The sequence below is a fragment of the Scyliorhinus torazame genome, chromosome 11, assembly GCF_047496885.1.
Source record: "Scyliorhinus torazame isolate Kashiwa2021f chromosome 11, sScyTor2.1, whole genome shotgun sequence".
Classification (NCBI taxonomy): Eukaryota; Metazoa; Chordata; class Chondrichthyes; order Carcharhiniformes; family Scyliorhinidae; genus Scyliorhinus; species Scyliorhinus torazame.
Genome location: NC_092717.1, coordinates 116,592,523 through 116,613,754, shown reverse-complemented (window position 1 = coordinate 116,613,754; position 21,232 = coordinate 116,592,523). Strand labels below are relative to the sequence as shown.

Sequence of the window (21,232 nt, the reverse complement as noted above, 5' to 3'; positions counted from 1 at the left end):
GACTTCTTTCCAACAGCATATCTGAATACCGAATTTAACAATTTGATTCTTTTTGGTCATCACGTGAAAGCATAAAAATTGAGTTACATCCATGAGATGATACATATTTGCAAAACTCACCACCTACTTTAAAGGGAGCTGGGTAAAAAGTTGCACTCGCGATCCCAAGCACCATCACGTTGTTAAAAAGGAAGCTTAAAAAAAACTGCAAGTGCTAATCCGAAGTAAACAGCAACTGTTCTTTCAGTAAACATTAAATCTGCTGCAGCGTGCACAGAAAATAAAGTGGCATGGGATGCATTCTCGCAGGAGGTTTTTCCTTAAGCGTACATTTGTCTAAAGGAATGAAGCTTCGGTCAGCTCTGTGTGGTCAGCGCGGTGATTCAATGTGACGTACAGTGAGTCTGTGCATATTCTTTTGGACTGCCTTCGTTACTATAATCAGGCAGAGTCAAATCGGTTTGTTGGTGACGAAGCCAGAACACAACTGCGAATCCAGAATGAAGCCTAGATTGCGGATTGCCACAAGGCACCTGACACGATAGATTCTAACTGGCAGTGTTCTGGCAGCGAAACTTTGCAGCGTACGAAAAAATGTCTACCCCCTACCCTCATGCTGTGCGCAGCCACAAGAAAGACACTGTGTATAAACCATTTTAGTATGTGCTTGGGAAATGATAGATGACAAGTGAAACATTACTGTTTGCCTAAGAAATCAGACGAAACAAATAAAAATCTCATGACTGCAGCACACAACTGTGAAATGGTAGTGTGGTAGTTATCACACAAGCAACATGGTCACATTCCATTGGTTGACATTCTCACTGGCAGCATGGCAGTCAGTGGCTGATGTAGTATCACAAATGACAATTGGGCAAGCATATCTTATGCAGAAGTTAATCACGATAATGGAGCACAAAGTGTGTCTTCGTGGTCAGATCGTAAATGACAAATCTGTTTTACCTTACAGTACCAGCTACATGTGGGAGGTTAGGCTGCTTTGGCTTTGAGCAATCATGATGATAATTATTAAATGACAAAAGTAATGAGTCAGATGATGATCAGCAAGGGAGATCACAGGCCTATGGGGTTTGAGCTGACAAATTAAAAGACACACATTTCTATAAAACATGCAAAGCCTGCAACACATTGCCCCCCCAAAATCTAGAAAACCTCATCAATCTAAACAACTTGCTTACAATTTCTTGCACGCATTTAACATACATCAGAAGCAGCCATTTAATGCTACAGATAGATCAGCTGGTAGCACGTGAGATCTTCCATTCAGTACCAAGAGCTACAGTAAAATATCCAGTGCAGTAGAGCAACATTTGTTTCTATGCTAGTCACAAACAAACCAGCCAATTTAAAGCCTACCATGGGATAGCTAGGCAGCAAGTGAACGTGCCCCTTAGCTTGCCCCAAAACATTGGAGACTAAACTGCACGGTGCATGCTGAGGTTAGGAGAAATATTCAGTCCCTTTTGAAAACATGCTACAGGTTTCCTTTTTTTAATCTTGAATGACGTGTGTAATATGTTGCAGGCCAAGTCTTGTAGAACACCACATTTATTTAAACTAGTGAAGTGAAAGTTACAATCTTACCTACAATCTATGTACAATTGTGATCGAAGTCAATTTACAGCAATGTCCCAATGAATTGAAATTTCAAACAAGTTTTTTGTTCCTTACAAAGTAACAATGGGATAATATTGTGTTCTATGCAAGGCCGGTTACAGTTATGATTGCTGTGGTCAATTGTGCATTGAAAGATTCACCAGCTTTCTAAAAAATCTATAACAATCAACATATAAGTATTCTCTTCTAATTTCATGAAATATGAATTTTTCAATAAATAAAAAAATAAAGCAAGTTACAAAAGTGAAACTACCTAATTTGAGACTTCATTGTAACCATCAACAGCCAGTTAAACTGGGATAAAATTCAACTGATAAACCACATAGTGATTGATACCCAGTTACCAAACAGATACTGCAACAAAGGATTGCAAGGTCATTCTTAACTACTTTCTAATTTAATACCTCGCTCAAGACTTAGAAAGAGCATAAGGAATGGATCATGTAATGAGGTTCAATAAAACTGAACGGTAAATGATCATTTACCAACTGGAGATACTACAGTATCAATCCCCATAATTATTTGTTTTCAATTTGTCAGCTAATAAGCTGACAATAAAAGAAAATAACAATAAGGAGGAATCACTCCAGGATGACAAAGCTTTCCTTAAAAAAAAACAAATCATGTAGTTTTATTGCACAGTCTAGCACGTAAATTATATTGAGATTAATTGTTTACAAAAAAATCTCACCTATTCTTTTTGACTAGAGTGAGGTGAAATTGATATTACATAACACTTGTTTTGACAATACTGCTTTGCATTAAAAAATGGATACAACTGGAATAACTTGATGGAGGAGCAGGTTTGGTGAAGATAAACTAACCTTTGTTGAGAACACATCTTGTGATGCTTAATATTTGTTACCATCTTTCTACTGAGAGCCACTCTCCTAATCCCCACCCCCTGAGTTGATTGGCAGGAGGGAGGGCAACAAATCCGAATACTACAATAACTAATCCTGATCTATTGAATGTAAGCGCAACTTTATATTGTGGGTGAAAGAAGTGAGTGGACTCATTACATATTGACTTTAAAGGTCGGTCCTGCTTTACATTGAGAAATCTTTAATCCATCCCAAGGCATTTTATAGCTAATGCCTTTTAGTGGAAACTAGCAAAGTGTGATTTAGTCACCACTAAAGAAAACATGTCATAAAAGTAGAATGTTGAGAAAAGTGCCTTTTCCACCATGTCTATCATTTCTTCATGAATTTTCAAGCAGCATTCGCAAAGCTGCTTTTAAAATGGAAGTGATGCTTTATAAAATGCATATTTTATATAGGTTTGTGATTAACAAAGAAGCCGCAAGCTATAAAATAAATCAGCAGTTGTGACACTATAGGTCAGGAAAGGCCAGAAAGGGGGTCAAGACTTACCCAAATAATATTTTCTACTTACATATCTATCATAATGGCTCAGTGAAGTATAACTAAAAAAGAAATTACCACTTGGATTCCTTCCCCCGCAACCCATGAACTGATCATGTTTTATTTACTTATTCTAAAGAAAGTATAGAAACCCTCCAAAACTATTTGTGAACATTGGGCCACATGTCAATCATGATGATGTCAATGATGCCTGATGTCACTGTGCAGCACCTTAGGAAAGCAGCTGCCTAAATGGTGCCTGACAGATTGGCATTGTGATTGACAGGTGAGCTGGAGTTTACAAATAGTTTTTGGCGTGTGTCAAAATCAGGGTACTGTTACTTTTGTTTAAAATATCTAAATGATGGATTTTAAGAGATGGGATTTCTGGCTGGAGAAATATCCTGTGGGTGTGGATTTTTAAAACTCAGCATTTAAAATTTTGCTGCTTTGGAACATTATGGCTTTAATTAGAAGAAAATTATTTCAATTATTAGAGTAGGTCCTGTAGGAAAGTGCCTTCAAGAGCCTGCAGTATTTTTGTAACAAAGGAGGATTTGAGTGTTTCACGTGGCTTCCATTAAGTTACTCACACATACAAAAAAATTATGTTTACTTGACATCTTGTGACATCATATCCAAGGAGTTGCATTTTGAGATGAACCGCTAAAGTGGATAAATGCAGAGATAAATGCAAAGCAAGAGCCCACAATTAGCAAATATATAAATAACCAGTTAATATATTTCTGTTGAAGGGAGATGCAATGGAATAATTTAAATCCACCTAAACCAGCAGAGAGAGAGTCAGTTTAATATCTCAACCAAAGCACAGCAGCTTTAACAATGCAGTACTGCACTGGAGTGTCAAGTTAAATTTGTTTCAGTTTTGGAATGGGGTTTGAACCCACAATCCTTTGACTCAAAGGCCATAGTGCTTCCAGATGAGCTAGGCTGATGGTCACATACATGAAGGACGTGAGAAAGAGTTACATTGATAGGTTACTGTACTTAGTAACCCTGCAATGTCATAATCTTCAGCAGTCAGCCTCCATTTCAGTGCCTCTTGAGCATCCCAATTTTAAACCACTGTTTCCTAAAGCAGACTAGAAGCTCATGTCAGATAAGGTGTGATTGCTGTTCTCAAATGAGATCATGCATTTCCTCAGAGGATTTTTTTTCCGTTTTGCTGACTCCCAAGATTAAAAGGATCATATGTCTTCATTTCTCATTCCAAAATGTATGTCAAATCCAATATACAGATTTTAACACATTGTGTACTGGATACTTTTAGTTAAGGGTTACAGTACATGGAATCCAGTTCCTTTTTTCAAAGAATTATAGTTATTATGCCAAAGGTGAACAATTGTATGAGTGAAGGAGGCATGTTATTTAATAGTGGAGACATAAGCACAGGTCAAACAGTGAGCGAGGGAGGATGCTTTGCTGGCACAATGGTTCAGACCATTCATTCACAACCTTCTAAGAACACTTGCATTGAGAACTACTTACTTTGTTATAAATGTATCCATTCAACAGAGGAAGTTCAAAACATTACCCCCTTTTATTCAGGTTTCAACTGATTCAACTTTCGGCACAATATATACTGAGGGGCTAATATGGATCTTGCACATTCCATTTATAGAGGAAAATGAATATACCACAAAAGAGAATTACCATCAGAAAGCAGACTACAGTAAAATCATTAAACATTTAAACAACAGCGCTAGCTTTCTATCAGAAAGAACAGCTCACCCAGTACTTGATGGAAATTTTGTCCTTAACTGTTTTGAGAATAGGGCCTATAACACTGGAGCTCTAGTTTGAGAAAACAAAATCACTGAATTTATCTACTAATGTTTGCAAGTAATCAAACTACCTCTACAGTACAATAGGGAGTGCATAATTGATGAAAGTGGGTGTTTGATGTGTTTTTCAAATGTTCAAAATAGGGACAACATGCCCTTTTCTGGTTGCATATTAAATGATTTACCTAGGGTCACCATGCTGTCTAAGTCTTCTCTGCTGAGGCTGATATTGAAGTCAGGGCCCGGTCTTTGACCTGCCGCCTGTAACACATGCTCAATTTCATCATGCACAGCTGCATGGGCTTCTGGGTTCTTCACTAGATAATACAAGGCCCAGAATACAGCTGGAACAGTGTTTCCGACAGCAGCCCACAGGAAGGCAAGATGATGTGCTGCGAGAAAATAAGTGAAAAGGAAGATTAATAGCATTTATTACACTGATTAGATTTGCAGTGTGCTAATTAAAAGATGTTAGGACAAAGACCCAGCCAAGGATCAGTGAATGCTAATGAGGACCAATAGGCTTCTGAAGTCTAATTTTCTGCTTAATGAGGACAGTTTCAAAGCAATGTTACATGGGGGGGGGGGGGGGGGGGGGGGGGGGGGATTGCGGGGAGAATAAATGTGGCTCCGTTAAATCTGCCTCATTATCAGCAATAAGTGCCTTGTTTTACCACATCAGCAAAAAGTTGAATTCAATTATCCCAGAAGGCTTTTTCAGGATGAAAATATTACAATATAGGCCACTTCCAAGATTTAAAAACATTCAAGGTCACATAATTGCCTTCTCCGAAATGTAACAGTTCAATTTTTTTGTGCTTTAGCCGAACATTAAAATAGCTTTATATTATGATTTTGTGTGTCTGGCATGAATATTGGATCATTTACATCAGTCCTCTTCCACATTGGTTAACTATTTACATCATAAAAATCCGGATAGATTACATTAGCAATTTGTGCTCCTCTTCTCTTGACATTAACAGGGGAATAGAGTACAAAAACAAGGAAGTTATGTTAAAGCTAATTAAAATGCTAGTTTGAAATCAGCTGGAGTTTTGCGCCCCGTTCTGGGCAACACACTTCAGGAAAGATGTGAAGGCATTGGAGAGGGTGCAAGTGGATTCATAAGAATGGTTCCAGGCACTTGTAATAAGAAAGTCTGCAGAAGTTGAGATCTCTTTGGAGAAGAGAAGGTCAAGAGGAGTATTCAAAATCATGAGGGGTCTTGACAGGGTAGATAGGGACAAATTGTTCCATGTGTGCTTTAGAATCTGGAATGCATTGCCTGAGAGTGTGGTGGAGGCAGCGTCTATGGAGGTTTTCAAAAGGGAAAAGCAGCTCGCCACGTCGCAATGTGACCCGGTTCTACCCGGCGCGTAATGTTTCGCAAGAACGAACGTGATCTGCATAATAAAGCGAGACAGCTAGACATTGGGATTAATCTCCCTCGCCTCGAAGGCCTCAGGTGAGCCCAGTTCAGTACGGGTCTCCACAGTCGGGGACCAGACGGAACGGCACTCGTGGGGGTCTCCAAGGGGATCAGAGGCTCCCAGGTGCATGCCCTTTGGGCAGGTTGCCCCCTGGCATTGATGGTGCCAGCCTGGCACCCTGGCAGTGCCACCTGAGTGCCAGCCTGGCATTGCCAAGGTGCCCAGGTGGACTGCCAGCTGGTAGGAGCACTTCTAGGGTACTAGGGTGCGGTGTCAGGTTAGCATTTTTTCCGCGAGTGCGAACGGATAGTAATGCCCTGCATGGGTGTTGGCGGGGGGGGGGGAGGGGGGGAGGGGAAGCCAGGGACCCCTCCCACAATGCATTGGTGCTTGGGGAGGGGGTGGAGATGCCAGAGGTGCTTTAGGGGTCTCGGAGATCGTGACTCGACACTGAGGAGTTCCGGAAGCGGAGCTATTCAGTGTACAAAATGGGCTATGTGCGGCCTTAGTCGCGCGTTCCCCGGTGAGGCCCCTTATCAAACGCGAGTTGCAAGCACTGGGAAATACGTGACCAAACACGCTCACTATGGGACTTTGTTCCTATTTACTTGAATCATGTCCATGATCTGAAAAGGAAGAATTTATAGGGCTTTGGGGAAAAGGCACGGGCGTGGCACTAGGTGAATTATTCCTTTAGAGTGGTAGCAAAGACACAATGGGCCCAATGGCCTCTTTCTATGTTGAGAGTTATTGGCACAGAAAGCTGTACCAGCTAAAATGTTCAGTTCCCCAATACTGACAAAACTAACTATGATTACCATAAATTTAATTTCCCCTTTCTATGATTTCCCTCTACTCTAAGCACTCGGTGATCTAATAAGATTCAGGCGCGAGAACAGAAAATTCTTTCTCAAAGTTTACACAAAATAAATAAAATCTCTTCAGAATTTCGCAAACATAAAACTCATTTTCAACTACAATTCCTCCCGTCTCACTGCCTCTAAATATCCTTTCCCCATAGCTCATGATTCACCTGGCCAGTTGACTAATTATGTTCGTAAAAAGTACAAAGACATAATAATCAAATGATGATATACCTATGGAATGGAAATGAGGAGTTGGCACCTACTGCTCCTAATCCTGTCAACTGGAACCCAAGGGATCGTTGCAGGTACAAATAAAATACTCAGCAGTGGAGAAGATTGCAGAACTAATGCAGGGTAGGGAAAGTGAAGCAAGCCCACAACACGGAAGCCCATGGAATGCTTGCAGAGTTTCATCCCCATTCCGGACACTCAATAGGCCCTTCTCAAAATTTCAAAACTCAACTTTTAATCTTAATCTTTATTATTGTCACAAGTAGGCTTACATCAACACTGCAATGCAGTTACTGTGAAAATTCCTTCGTCGCCGCACTCCAGCGCCTGTTCGGATACACCGAGGAAGAATTCAGAATGTCCAATTCACCTCACAAGCACGTCTTTTGGGACTTGTGGGAGGATATTGGAGCACCTAGAGGAAACCCACGCAGACATGGGGAGAACATGCAGACTCAGCACAGACGGTGACCCAAGCCGGGAATCGAACCTGGGACCCTGGTGCTGTGAAGCAACAGTGCTAACCACTGTGCTGCCATGCTACCCACTTACCTCAGTCTCTTTTGGCGACACTACTTCCTCATGGAATGTTTCACTGCTAATTCTGGGGTCAACAGGCCTCCAATCTCCCATGTTCAGTAGATACCAACTTACTTGTGACAAATTACCTCCATGCTGTGGAATCTCAGCCGTTAAAATTGCATTAGGAAGGCAGCATACTCCTTTGCTCGCCATTTTAGCCACCTGTCTTTACCCTGCATGCTATGTTAAAATGAAATCTTCTCTTTTTATGGACAGTATATTAACAAAAATAAAAGGTAAATTAAATTTAGGCTAATCATAGTGAAAGATAGTATTGGGAAGCCAAATATTTTACCTGGTCCAACTTTCTGTGCACTAGCCAAACAAGAAGCCTCAAAATCAGCTTCCTGCTGTGCGGCTTCACTGTTACCCTCAGGTAATCATCCCAACCACATGGATTTCCACTTTTAACACGGGACTTCTCATCTTATCTCAGAGAAATAGCTAATTAGGGAAATTGAACATTTTGGGGTATACTGTTCAGTCTATGATTCATTTCAATCAGGACCAATCATTTATTATAGAGGCGACATTCTATTAGTCTAGGTCTCAAAGCCAGGCCATAGTGGTGTAGGACATAGCATTCAAACTCAGTGACACCTACTCCTGCAAAATCTGAAACGATTAACTTTGTTGTATGACCTTAAATTCCTCAAAATAGCAGGAATAGGCTAGTAGGATGAGATTGCATTCCCTTGGTAATTTTTAAACCATGGTAGCTTGATGAAAGATTGTTTGTGTTCAGCTATATATATATATATATATATATTATATATATTTATATTTCCTTACCTGCACTTTGATGATCCTGAAGGTATGAATGCCCCTCGAAGAAGTTCTTCCTCGCTTTGATTATATTTGCCATATTTAGCCGTTGATCCAAATTTCTAGATGTGAAATAATTGATAAGTTCTTTGCGTATCATTTTGGTGTTGCCGAGAAATTCAATTGGAATCCCCGCAACCAGATAGGGAAACTTTTTATCAAATTTAAGAAATTTCTCTCTTAATTCTGTGATTTGTTTGTGCTCATTCTTAGGAGCCATTCCATAGAGCGAAATATAAGTTGTCTCAAATGTGATACGGCAACAGAAATCAAGCATGCTCTCTACTTTCCAATCTGTTGGCCACATCTGTTCTTGCTTCAATACACTCTGAAGATTCTTCATCGTGCTTTCAACCAAAATATGTAGCTCCTCACCCATTAGGCAAGAGTAGTGCTTCTGGATCTCTTCACTGGATACTGGTACCTTGGGATCATTTAGATAAGGGTGGCCAAAAGTTCTTGCTGACATTGCCAATGAAAACGCTTTAAAGTCTAACTGCTTGTGCTGAACCACAAGCTGATAAAGGAATGGATTTAAAACGAAGGTAATGTACTTTCCTACAAGAAATAAAACAAAAAATGTTAGAAACATGGCACAACATTAAGGAAAACCATTTGTTTCATACCACTTTCTATTCAATTTAACAAAGCCATTGCAAATTGTAACTGTGTAGACTGGTTGATCACATTACATGTTGAGCTACTGAATGCACTGTGTATGCATCCACCTGCTGCCCTCTTCCCTCCCTCCAAATCCCATCAGCGCTGCAAATGGGAAGCTAACTTTGAAAAATGTAGCACCATCAAAATGCTGCTGACATCGAGAGGGCCCCACATGCTTTGTCCACCACTTGCCCGATGTGTCCTGTATATCAAAACTGTACCCATTGTAACACATGTGGCCTGTGAACCTATTTTTGATCTGATCCATTTTGGATCATTTCAGATCATCAACACTACTGCCACACCATCGCTTCTCTTGAAACTAGATGGACAATCAGATTAAATGAGTGAGGGAGGGAGGAGTAGTTTGTAGCCAGATTCCAGCTGATGTCAACTACCGAGAAAATCCTGGAAACACTCCTCCATTCTCCACACTCAGATGAGAAAACTAATTACACATTTCATTGTCAAAGAGAGGTTGATATAACTTTGAGGCTACGAGAAGCAGTATCCTTTAAATTTTAATAGTGCCTCATCGTGGGTGCTCACTGTAGTAAAGCAATTTGAGTTATTTAAACAATTGATATGGTAACGAAACATGTTTCTCTGTGGTTTTGTTAATCTTCCCCAATAATTCCAATGGCTGCACCAAAAGAAACTGGCAAAGACCTAGATGCTTTGTTTGGTATGTAGCCTCCACCTGCCTCTACAAGGCAAATGTCATGAGAGGACAGGTCCAAAGGCAGGGATTCCCAGGAAAAGGAGGTTCTGGCCGTCTGGCTCTACCTGTGGATGCCAAGATTTCAAGTGAATGAAGATGCACCGGCCTCCAGATTCACATGAGTACCCTACACATGCAGTCTAAGTCAGGGAAGTGGTCATGAACCCCAAATAAAAGAAAAACATTTCTTAAAAACTTTTAAATGATTGGTTCTGTTATATAAGGGATGAGGAAAGACAAGCGTATAACTAATTATCTGGCTGCACGGGGAAGGTGGGCCCTGAAGCACCTGTAATGGTGCTTTTGCCTGCCTACCCCATGCAAGTGAGATATTCCCACATTGTCCGCACAAAGCTTTGTGGGGTCAGCTCTGGATGGCACTAGTGCTGTAATACCTGGGGTTCATGAACCACAATATTTTATCCTTGTGTTTACAGTAAAAATGAAAACATAGGTTATATGTTTCTAACATAAAAAGGAGAATTCCAATAAGAATGAATAATAGAAGTTAAATGGTAAATTACACAATATTTGCTACATTTAAAAAAAAAAAACAATATGCTTGTACATACTAGGTCAGTGTCCAATTTTTCTACATGAATATTTAAATTAATAAAATCGAAAAATACTTCAGAAATAATCCGTTTGCTCTCCTTTCACTTACTAAAATCTGTTAATGCATGTTGTGTGCATCAGCTGAAAATAGTTTATCTTTTCTGGCATTTGTACTTCATTTCTAGTGGAACAAAATAAAAGGGAAAAAAACCTATCTGGTAGATATATCCAACAAGGTAGTTTTTTTTTGTGAAACACAGCATTTACGTAATCATTCTCTTATTAGGAAGATTTTGCTGAAGTGTTGACAATGATGTACAGTATTGCTTCGCTAGAATGACGTTTGGGGAAAACGATTCTGCTGCACCACCACACAATACCAATTAGAGAACTATTTTCTGCGACAGGTCAGAAATCTACATTGTTTCTTGTAGAAAGATGTGCTTTTTAATTTCTTTATTAAGATGACATTCATGTCCCTTGCGACTTTTCGGCATGACAATCATCTGCTCGTCATGTCGGAAACTGCAATCAGCGGAATCGCGTTCCAAGACACCGTCGTGCTAGCAATTGCAAGCACCGTTTTGTGTTTTCCATGTGAATTGGTTCGGAACGCATTAATTACAAAAAGAAATACCTGCTTTTCCCAAGCTTTTTGATAAGTTATTTTTAGGATAGAAAATGAACAAGACTACATAGCAGAATCTGCACAGCTTTCCCCCATGTTCAGAACGGTCTACACATGGACTGGACGACATTCTGAGCCCTATTGCCACAGCTAATCTCCAAATGTCTGTCTGAATGGAAACATTGTGTGGCTGTGCGGTTTTCTTGAAGTTACTGCCATTGCCTTAAGTACAACAGTGACTAGAAAATTGCTGGGTCAGGTGGCTGTACAACATTGAACAAAAAGCAAAACAGAATTTACAGCACAAAATTTCAGTGGCAGCTCTAGGCTGGACTCTGAAAACTCACCTGCGATGTAGACCGTAAAGATGTCTCCCCATTTTTGTTGACAGGAGACAAGAAATCCTGAAGAATCTCGATGGAACTCAAATGCTTTGCCAAAAAATGGGATCCAGCCTTGTTCTAGAGGTGGTTCTCCAAGCCTGCAATGAAAAAGAGAGACATGAAACAATTTTTAAAAAACAGCAATTGGTGTAAAGAGAGTTAACCATTTAAGCACTCTTGCAGCTGTTTCTTGCTTCCAGACAATAAATAAATATTCTTGGTTATTAATACTATTGGTTTGCAATATTCAATTTTAACATAGTAAAGTAATAAAAATTTCTCAGTCACCAAATTGCAACTGAATCTTGAATTATTGAATTAGAAAATTATTTCGACTGATGAAGGAGTAGCGTACAGTTTACAAGCCACCACTCAAGATGACTCTTCAAGGAACCCCTAGCCAAGCTGTTCCAGTACAGCTACAACACTAGCATCTACCCGGCAATGTGGAAAATTGCCCAGGTGTGTCCTGTACACAAGAAACGGGACAAATCCAACTCAGCCAATAACCGCAGCAAAGTGATGGAAGGAGTCATCAACAGTGTTATCAAGCGGCACTTAATCAGCAATAACCTGCTCACGGATGCTCAGTTTGGGCTCCGCCAGGGTCACTCGGCTCCTGACCTCATTACAGCCTTGGTTCAAACATGGACAAAAGAGCTGAATACCAGAGCTCAGGTGAGAGTGACTGCCCTTGACAGCAAGGCAGCACTTGACCAAGTCTGGCATCAAGGAGCCCTAGCTAAACTGGAGTCAATGGGAATCAGGGGGTAAACTCTCCGCTGGTTGGAGTCATACTTGGCACAACGGAAGATGGGTGTGGTAGTTGGAGGTCAATCATCTCAACTGCAATACATCATTGCAGGAGTTCCTCAGGGTAGTGTCCTCGGCCCAACCATCTTCAGCTGCTTCATCAATGACATCCCTTCCATTGTAAGGTCTGAAGTGGGGATGTTTGCGGATGACTGCACAATGTTCAGCACCATTCGTGACTCCTCAGATAATGAAGCAGTCCATGTCCAAATGCAGCAAGACCTGGTCAATATCCAGGCTTCGGCTGACAAGTGTCAAGTTACATTCGCGCCACACAAGTGCCATATAATGACCATCTCCTAAAAGAGAGGATCTAACCACTGCCCCTTGACATTCAATGGCATTACCATCGCTGAATCACCACAATCAACATCCTGGGCATTACCATTGATCAGAAACTGAACTGGACTTCCCACATTAATACTGTGGCTACCAGGTCAGGTCAAAGGCTAGGAGTCCTACAACAAGTAGCTCACTTCTTGACCTCCCCAAAGCCTGTCCACCATCTTCAAGGCACAAGCCTGGATGCGTGCAGCTCCAACAACACTCAAGAAGCTTTACACCATCCAGGACAAAGCAGCCCCTTGATTGAAATGAAAAATGAAATGAAAATTGCTTATTGTCACAAGTAGGCTTCAAATGAAGTTACTGTGAAAAGCCCCTCGTCGCCACATTCCGGCGCCTGTTCGGGGAGGCTGTTACGGGAATTGAACCGTGCTGCTGGTCTGCCTCGGTCTGCTTTCAAAGCCAGCGATTTAGCCCTGTGCTAAACAGCCCCTTCCACAAGTATTCAAACACTCCACCACCGACAAACAGTGGCAGCCATGTGCACCATTTACAAGATGCACTACAGGAACTCACCAAGGTTTCTCAGAGAACACTTTCCAAACTCACAACCACTACCATCTAGAAGGACAAGAGCAGCAGATATCTGGAAATCTCATCCACCTGGAGGTTCCTCTCCAAGTCATTCAGTACCCTGACTTGGAAATATATTGTCCCTCCTTCATTGTCACTGGGGCAACATCCTAGAACTCCCTCCCGAATAGCACATGGATGTATCTACACCTCAAGGACTGCAGCAGTTCAAGAAGGCAACTCATCACTACCTTCTGAATGGCAACTAGGGATGGACAATAAATGCTGGCCTAACCAGCAATACCCACATCCTGTAAATTAATTTACAAAAATATTCGTTCACATGCAAAATTCCAGCAGATAACAAGATTGTGCTAAGAGATTGGTGACTGATTCTGCCTCCACCCACCCAATACTGCAGCACCCACCTACTTTATGGCGGAGGTCAGATAAATCAGTACAGACTGAGGATTAAATCTGAAATGTCTGGCTTCTATGGTTTTGTTACTTGGTATTTTAACTTACTGTATTATCTACTGATAGTTGGTCTAAAAGTTACCTTCTTTTCAACCTATTTTTGAAGTTTTAAATTACATAGTAACAATTATCCTAAAGTGAGGTAAAAAGTAAAAAATAAAAAGATTAATGCCATACTTTATATTATAAAATAGCAATAATACGTCACTAGCAAACTTAAAATGCAAGTTTAGCATCTGAGGTTAAATCTTCGGCAATTAATAACTCTCAAAAGTTTGCATAATGCCAAGACAGGAGATAATGGCCGCGGTGCAACAGAAATGAAACAGTCCCGTGTCGGGTGACCCCCAAAGTGCCGGTATGCCTGATCTACGTTTGTGGAAACCAGTACTATACGGTGACTCTTCGGGGTCTCTGAGGTGAGGCTATTCAATCCCGGCCGCTGGGTAAATCCGGTGTAGCCATATTCAAGTGAGACTAACTGCTCACTAGAATATGAAAATCTGGATCCCAATTGCAATGGGCAGGATCCAGATCGCAACGCCTTACGAGATCTCGTCAGATTTCGCAAGATTTGACGCGAACTGAGTTAGGCGCAACAAAGCTGATAGTTTGCGTCCAATATGGTGATTCAAACAAGGCCTAAGCCAAGGGGAACCATGCAAAGCCTTTTTAGGTCTGATATCAGATGGGTGGTTGTGATCAGTTCAGCTCATCAGGCAATCTGTACCAGATATGCATTAAGCAAATGTATATCAGGCCTCCGGACGATCCGTGTGGCAGGAGGAAACATAGGAGTTGCAGAAAAATGGATTAAATGCTTGTGAAGGAATAAAAATCAGAGAAACTAGTAAACAATCCTGTAGAAAGAAGAGGAAATGCCTTGATTAGTGTTCTGGCTGTTCTTTCTATCTCTAAAGACCTTTTCAAAGAATTTTTGAACATATAAAATAAATCATCTTTGCCATCTTGTATTCGCTGAATAGCTTCTCTGAAAATTTTCAATTGGTGTGCAGTTTTGCCTTAATATTAATACTTTGGTGTACTACTTACAGCGAAATGAACTTAAAATTAGCAGAATATCCAAAAACTTTTATAATAGAGTTGAGGGTTTTTAAGGTTTGATTTGGTCAAATAATTAGTTGAAAATAACATCCATTTTATGGCTGATATGTTTGCACTTTAAAATAAAATGTTTTTGACCCAATCTAACTTTACTACAACTTATGACATTTTAACAAGGCAAGTTTCTCGTCAAAGAGATAGCAGAAAGCTATAAATCAATGCATTTAATTAGTCAATAGCGTTCAGTATAACTGTACAATTTAAAAAGGTTGCTAATGCCCCTTCATGGCATGACATTATTTTTTGATTTAATGTTTATGTAATACAACATTATGTCTGATTTTGCCTCATTTAAGAACTTAAAAACAAAAAATGAAATGATAAGTGCACAATATTGGACAAAAGGAAGATATTAATTTGGAAGATAAATGCGCATTTCATCATGAATACTACTGATATAATTACAAGATTGTATGCTCTCTGTGTTTGTCAAAATCTTGAGTCACTGATCCCTTTGTCCTGTCAAATATCTCTTTTACATCATTAGCTGCAGATATTATTTTAAAATAAACAAGAACTATTATTCCATAAAATTAGATTTTAAACTGTAATATTTTCAATTTAAGCAATTCAACATTAGCAGTATTGGACATTACCCAATAATAAACCAATAGTAAATGACAAAGGTATAAAATTCTAATCTTTTGATCTTAAACAAAGCCAAATGGTTTATTGATGTTGGATAATTGAATGCTGCCTCATGTAATGCAAGTAATTTTATGACCGAACTCATAAAACAAATAAAACAATTGAGAAGCTGATTTTACATTTTTATTTAGAAACAATTTAATGCCGATTCATTGACTATTTAAACAAAATAATTTTCTTAACTTAATTCTACCTTTATGCAATTTTGACATTATATTAAAGGAGAAAATGGTAACAAAAGAGCAAATAAATGGATTTACTACTGGACGTTGACCTAATTTAATGAAATAAGATTACACATACAATTTTTCAGTAATATCAAGGCTTTAATGTATTTAAAATTAAATTTCTGTAGGTCTAACAACGGCAAATTTAAAGATTCAGCTTTCACTCGATGATTGTGGGACGATTTTCATTGGTTTTCAGACTAATCATTATGATAATATTTTTAGAAAGAGGAATAATATGCTGTCTCGTCAATCACAAATTCCTCATTTGGTTTGGCATCAACATGGTTTTCAGAATGGTTTTGCCAGTACAATAGGAGAAATCACAAACATCAGCAAAGAAAATTGCTACATATAAGGCCACTACTTACAGGCCCTTTGAAGGAAATAATCATTTACACTTCATGTTGCTGTTCTGAAAGCATATTTTCAACAGCACTAATTTATATTTGTGCCTCATATGTAGAACTGCTTTGGTTGACCATTTTAATTTGTAAATTTATTTCACGACTTCTGTTGTTAATGACCTTTCGTCACCCTCCTAATATAGCAGATTTATTTGTGTGATTTAGCAGAGTTCATGTTGCCTTTTGGGACCATACTTTTCTTCCTGCTGTGTTGATTTACTCTCATGCAGGAATTCTTGTGTTTCCTTTACTTCCCTTTAGAAAGAAGTGCAATGTTTTACTTTTAATATCCCCAGTCAAATATACAGGTGCATATTCCCACATTATTTAAAATATATTTTTTTCAATCCTTCAATATGCATTTCAATTTTAGTTAATTATACTCTGCATGAATCAATAATTAAAACCAAGTCCTGTGACAGAATTTTAAGTAATAAAAACACCAAGCCAATGTTTTTTGTTGAAAAGGTTTTGAGTAAAACCTCTCTACAACCTGCACGTTAAAAATAGACAGGGTTGTTCCAGTAACATAGAACATAACAGCGCAGTACAGGTCTTTCGGCCCTCAATGTTGCGCCGACCTGTGAAACCACTCTAAAGCCCATCTACACTATTCCCTTATCGTCCATATGTTATCCAATGACCATTTGAATGCCCTTAGTGTTGGCGAGTCCACTACTGTTGCAGGCAGGGCAGTCCACGCCCTTACTACTCTCTGAGTAAAGAACCTACCTCTGACATCTGTCCTATATCTATCTCCCCTCAATGTAAAGCTATGTCCCCTCGTGCTAGACATCACCATCTGAGGAAGAAGGCTCTCACTGTCCACACTATCCAATCCTCTGATCATCTTGTATGCCTCAATTAAGTCACCTCTTAACCTTCTTCTCTCCAACGAAAACAGCCGCAAGTCCCTCAGCCTTTCCACATAAGATCTTCCCTCCATACCAGGCAACATTCTGGTAAATCTCCTCTGCACCCTTTCCAATGATTCCACATCCTTCCTATAATGAGGCGACCAGAATTGCACGCAATAATCCTAATGCGGCCGCACCAGAGTTTTGTACAGCTGCAACATGACCTCATGGCTCCGAAGCTCAATCCCTCTACCAATAAAAGCGAACACACCGTACGCCTTCTTAACAACCCTCTCAACCTGGGTGGTAACTTTCAGGGATCTATGTACATGGACACCGAGATCTCTCTGCTCATCCACACTGCCAAGAATCTTACCATTAGCCCAGTGCTCTGTCTTCCTGTTATTCCTTCCAAAATTAATCACCTCACTTTTCTGCATTAAACTCCATTTGCCACCTCTCAGCCCAGCGCTGCAGCTTATCTATGTCCCTCTGTAACTTGTAACATCCTTCCGCACTGTCCACAACTCCACCGACTTTAGTGTCATCTGCAAATTTACTCACCCATCCTTCTACGCCCTCCTCCAGATCATTTATAAAAATGACAAACAGCAGTGGCCCCAAGACAGATCCTTGTGGTACACCACTAGTAACTGGACTCCAGTCTGAATATTTCCCATCAACCACCACCCTTTGTCTTCTTCCAGCTAGCCAAATTTTGATCCAAACTGCTAAACCACCCTGAATCCCATGCTTCCGTATTTTCTGCAGTAGCCTAACGTGGGGAACCTTATCAAACGCTTTACTGAAATCCATAAACACCACATCAACTGCTTTACCCTCATCCACCTGTTTGGTCACCTTCTCAAAGAACTCAATAAGGTTTGTGAGGCACAACCTACCCTTCACAAAACCGTGTTGACTATCCCTAATCAAATTATTCCTTTCCAGATGATTATACATCCTATCTCTTATAAACCTTTCCAAGGTTTGCCCACAACAGAAGTAAGGCTCACTGGTCTATAGTTACCGGGGTTGTCTCTAATCCCCTTCTTGAACAAGGGGACAACATTTGCTAGTCTCCAGTCTTCTGGCACTATTCCTGTCGACAAAGATGACTTAAAGATCAAAGCCAAAGGCTCAGCAATCTCCTCCCTAGCTTCCCAGAGAATCCTAGGATAAATCCCATCCGGCCCAGAGGACTTATCTATTTTCACACTTTCCAGAATTGCTAACACCTCCTCCTTATGAACCTCAAGCCCTTCTAGTCTAGTAGCCTGAATCTCAGTATTCTCCTCGACAACATTGTCTTTTTCCTGTGTGAATACTGACGAAAAATATTCATTTAGCACCTCTCCTATCTCCTCGGACTCCAAGCACAACTTCCCACTACTGTCCTTGACTGGCCCTACTCTTACCCTAGTCATTCGTTTATTCCTGACATATCTATAGAAAGCTTTAGGGTTATCCTTGATCCTACCTGCCAAAGACTTCTCATGTCCCCTCCTGGCTCTTCTTAGCCCTCTCTTTAGGTCCTTCCTAGCTAACTTGTAATGCTCCAGCGCCCTAACTGAACATTCATGTCTCATCTTTACATAAGCCTCCTTCTTCCTCTTGACAAGTGTTTCGACTGCTTTAGTAAACCATGGTTCCCTTGCTCGACCACTTCCTCCCTGCCTGACTGGTACATACTTATCAAGGACACACTGTAGCTGTTCCTTGAACAAGCGCCACATTTCCATTGTGCCCATCCCCTGCAGTTTTCTTCTCCATTCGATGCATCCTAAGTCTTGCCTCATCGCATCATAATTGCCTTTCCCCCAGATAACCCCTAGCAATCAGCCTTGTTCATTATCAATTTAACATGATTGATTCTGCATTGCTCCTTTATAGTACTCAAATGGTTTGGTCTATGTAACTTAATTGGTGCTAGATGTTTTGATTTATTAACTTTAATTCCAAAAAAGAATTAAAATAATACATTTTGTTTTTAGGCTGGCTCTGTACCATGAATCAGTAATTTTGTTTGGTCCATAAGTGTTTCCCTAATATTTTCCCTGTGCTAAGCTTCAACTGACAGCAGTGGCTATGGCATGCCACTATTCATGGTATATCTGGTGCATTATAATAACACAATGCATAAAGTGCAGCCGTAATTGGATTTTACAGGAGGTCATATTAATCGTATCCCCAAGCTAAAAGTCCATCGGCATATTGCCAACCAGAATCCAGCTACCCTGCAGTGACAATACACTGGGATAGCCTTAACAGGGTAAGAGTGGGACTTTCACCACCCCCCCGCCCCCTAACTCAGGGACAGGAAGTTCTGCCCTAAAAAGTTTCCGGCCAATTTATTTGGCTGGCAACTCTGTGGTCCAAGCAAAGGGTAGTAATCATTACCGGGACTAGGGGCAGTTCCCGAGAGAGAGGAATCAATACTGGACTTGGGTAAGTGCGGGTTTTTTGGCAGACACCTCTGGGGAGATCCCAGTAAGGGGCGGGATGGGGGGGGGGGGGAAACTTGGAAAGAGTGAGGGGAGGTATGCTAGAGAGGCCAGTGCGGGGAGGAATAAAGGGGGTTACTGGCACAGGGGTCCTCACAGAGGAGGGTACTTCTTTCCTGCCCACCTTTAGGTTGCACACTGAAAGCTGCCGGGCTGACCGCCTTCCTTCTGCCGACCCAAACAGACCAAAACATTACAGCAGAGGCGGGAAGAAATCCTGAAGTGGCAGTTAATTGGCCACTTAAGTGCTTCATTAGGCCTAAGTGCAGGTTGGCTGTCAACCTCTAATTTGGGGACAGGTTAGGGGTGGGTGAGAAGGGGGTGGGTTGGCAACCTATTGTATATTATGTGCCCTGACAAATATGCTAGCTGGGGTGGAGAACAGAAGTTTCATCCCAGTTTGTTCCTTTGGCCATGAGGTGTAATTGCTGTGCCTTGCTGGGCCACTGAGAGGCTAATTATTGTTAAGCAAATAACTCTTGACTGACTTTCTGTGAAAAATGTGACAGTTGATTGAGACATTTACTGTTTGAGGAGGTTATTGTCGCTTTTAAATATATTTTTAAAATGCTACACAGAAAATAGCATGCATAACACTTTGAAGGATGAAGGGCAACTTTTATATGCAAAGAGGACAGAGTGGTGTTGCTCAAGTTGAGGCAGAAAATCATGGAAACTAATTTAGAGCGACTGCATATTTCAAACTCCATGCGTTGGGATTTTCCAGCATGTGGGAGTCTCTGTTCCCGCCGGCAGTGCACTGCTGCCCATGAGTTTCCCAATGGCTTGAAGTGGCTTCACTGGGAAATTCCATTGACAAGCGGGTGGAGTAGAGAATCCCGTCGCCAGCAAAAGGCACACCGCCAGGAAACACGCGGAGAACTCAGCCCCATATTTTCTAAAATACATTGAGATTTTTACTGGTGTTTTTGGGTAACAGGTTTCACAGTTTAGTCCATTATTCCATGCAAACTAGCTTTCTGGGCTTTATTTCTATAATATACTGTATTGAATTCAGGATGTTAGGTCTTCACCTCTTTGAAAGAAATATAAGAAACTGCAGTACCTGCGATGCCTGTAGATTGTAGTGTGTTAGGTATTGTCACTCTCAAAAGCATAGTACGCAGATTATGTAGTGCGCAGATTATGTAGTGCGCAGATTATGTAGTACGCAGATTATGTAGTACGCAGATTATGTAGTATGCAGATTATGTAGTACGCAGATTATGTAGTATGCAGATTATGTAATATGACCACCAGCCTCCCATTACTCAAAAATGCTTCTGAATTTGTTTGAACTTTTTTTCTCACCAACTGAACATTTAATATCCAGAATAATGATTTACACAAAATGTTTTATTTTATAAACAGCATGGTTCAGTGTATCAATGTATAATCATCTGGAAAGGAATAATTTGATTAGAGATAGTCAACACAGTTTTGTGAAGGGTAGGTCGTGCCTCACAAACCTTATAGAGTTCTTTGAGAAGGTGACCAAACAGGTGGATGAGGGTAAAGCAGTTGATGTGGTGTATATGGATTTCAGTAAAGCGTTTGATATGGTTCCCCACGGTAGGCTACTGCAGAAAATACGGAGGCATGGGATTCAGGGTGATTTAGCA

The 21,232-nt window shown here is 40.5% G+C and overlaps 1 protein-coding gene across 2 annotated transcripts in view; it reads right to left on the bottom strand.

Annotated features, from left to right (window-relative positions):
• The window catches only part of cyp7b1 (cytochrome P450, family 7, subfamily B, polypeptide 1), a 328,716-nt gene that overhangs the window by 11,275 nt on the left and 296,209 nt on the right, over positions 1–21,232 (bottom strand). For both annotated transcript variants that reach the window (XM_072467668.1, XM_072467669.1), the window contains 3 exons: positions 11,659–11,792; positions 8,712–9,302; positions 4,996–5,202 (listed from right to left, as the gene is read on the bottom strand). In XM_072467668.1, the coding sequence (XP_072323769.1) occupies positions 4,996–5,202; positions 8,712–9,302; positions 11,659–11,792 (932 nt within the window). The remainder of the gene's footprint in view (positions 1–4,995; positions 5,203–8,711; positions 9,303–11,658; positions 11,793–21,232) is intronic.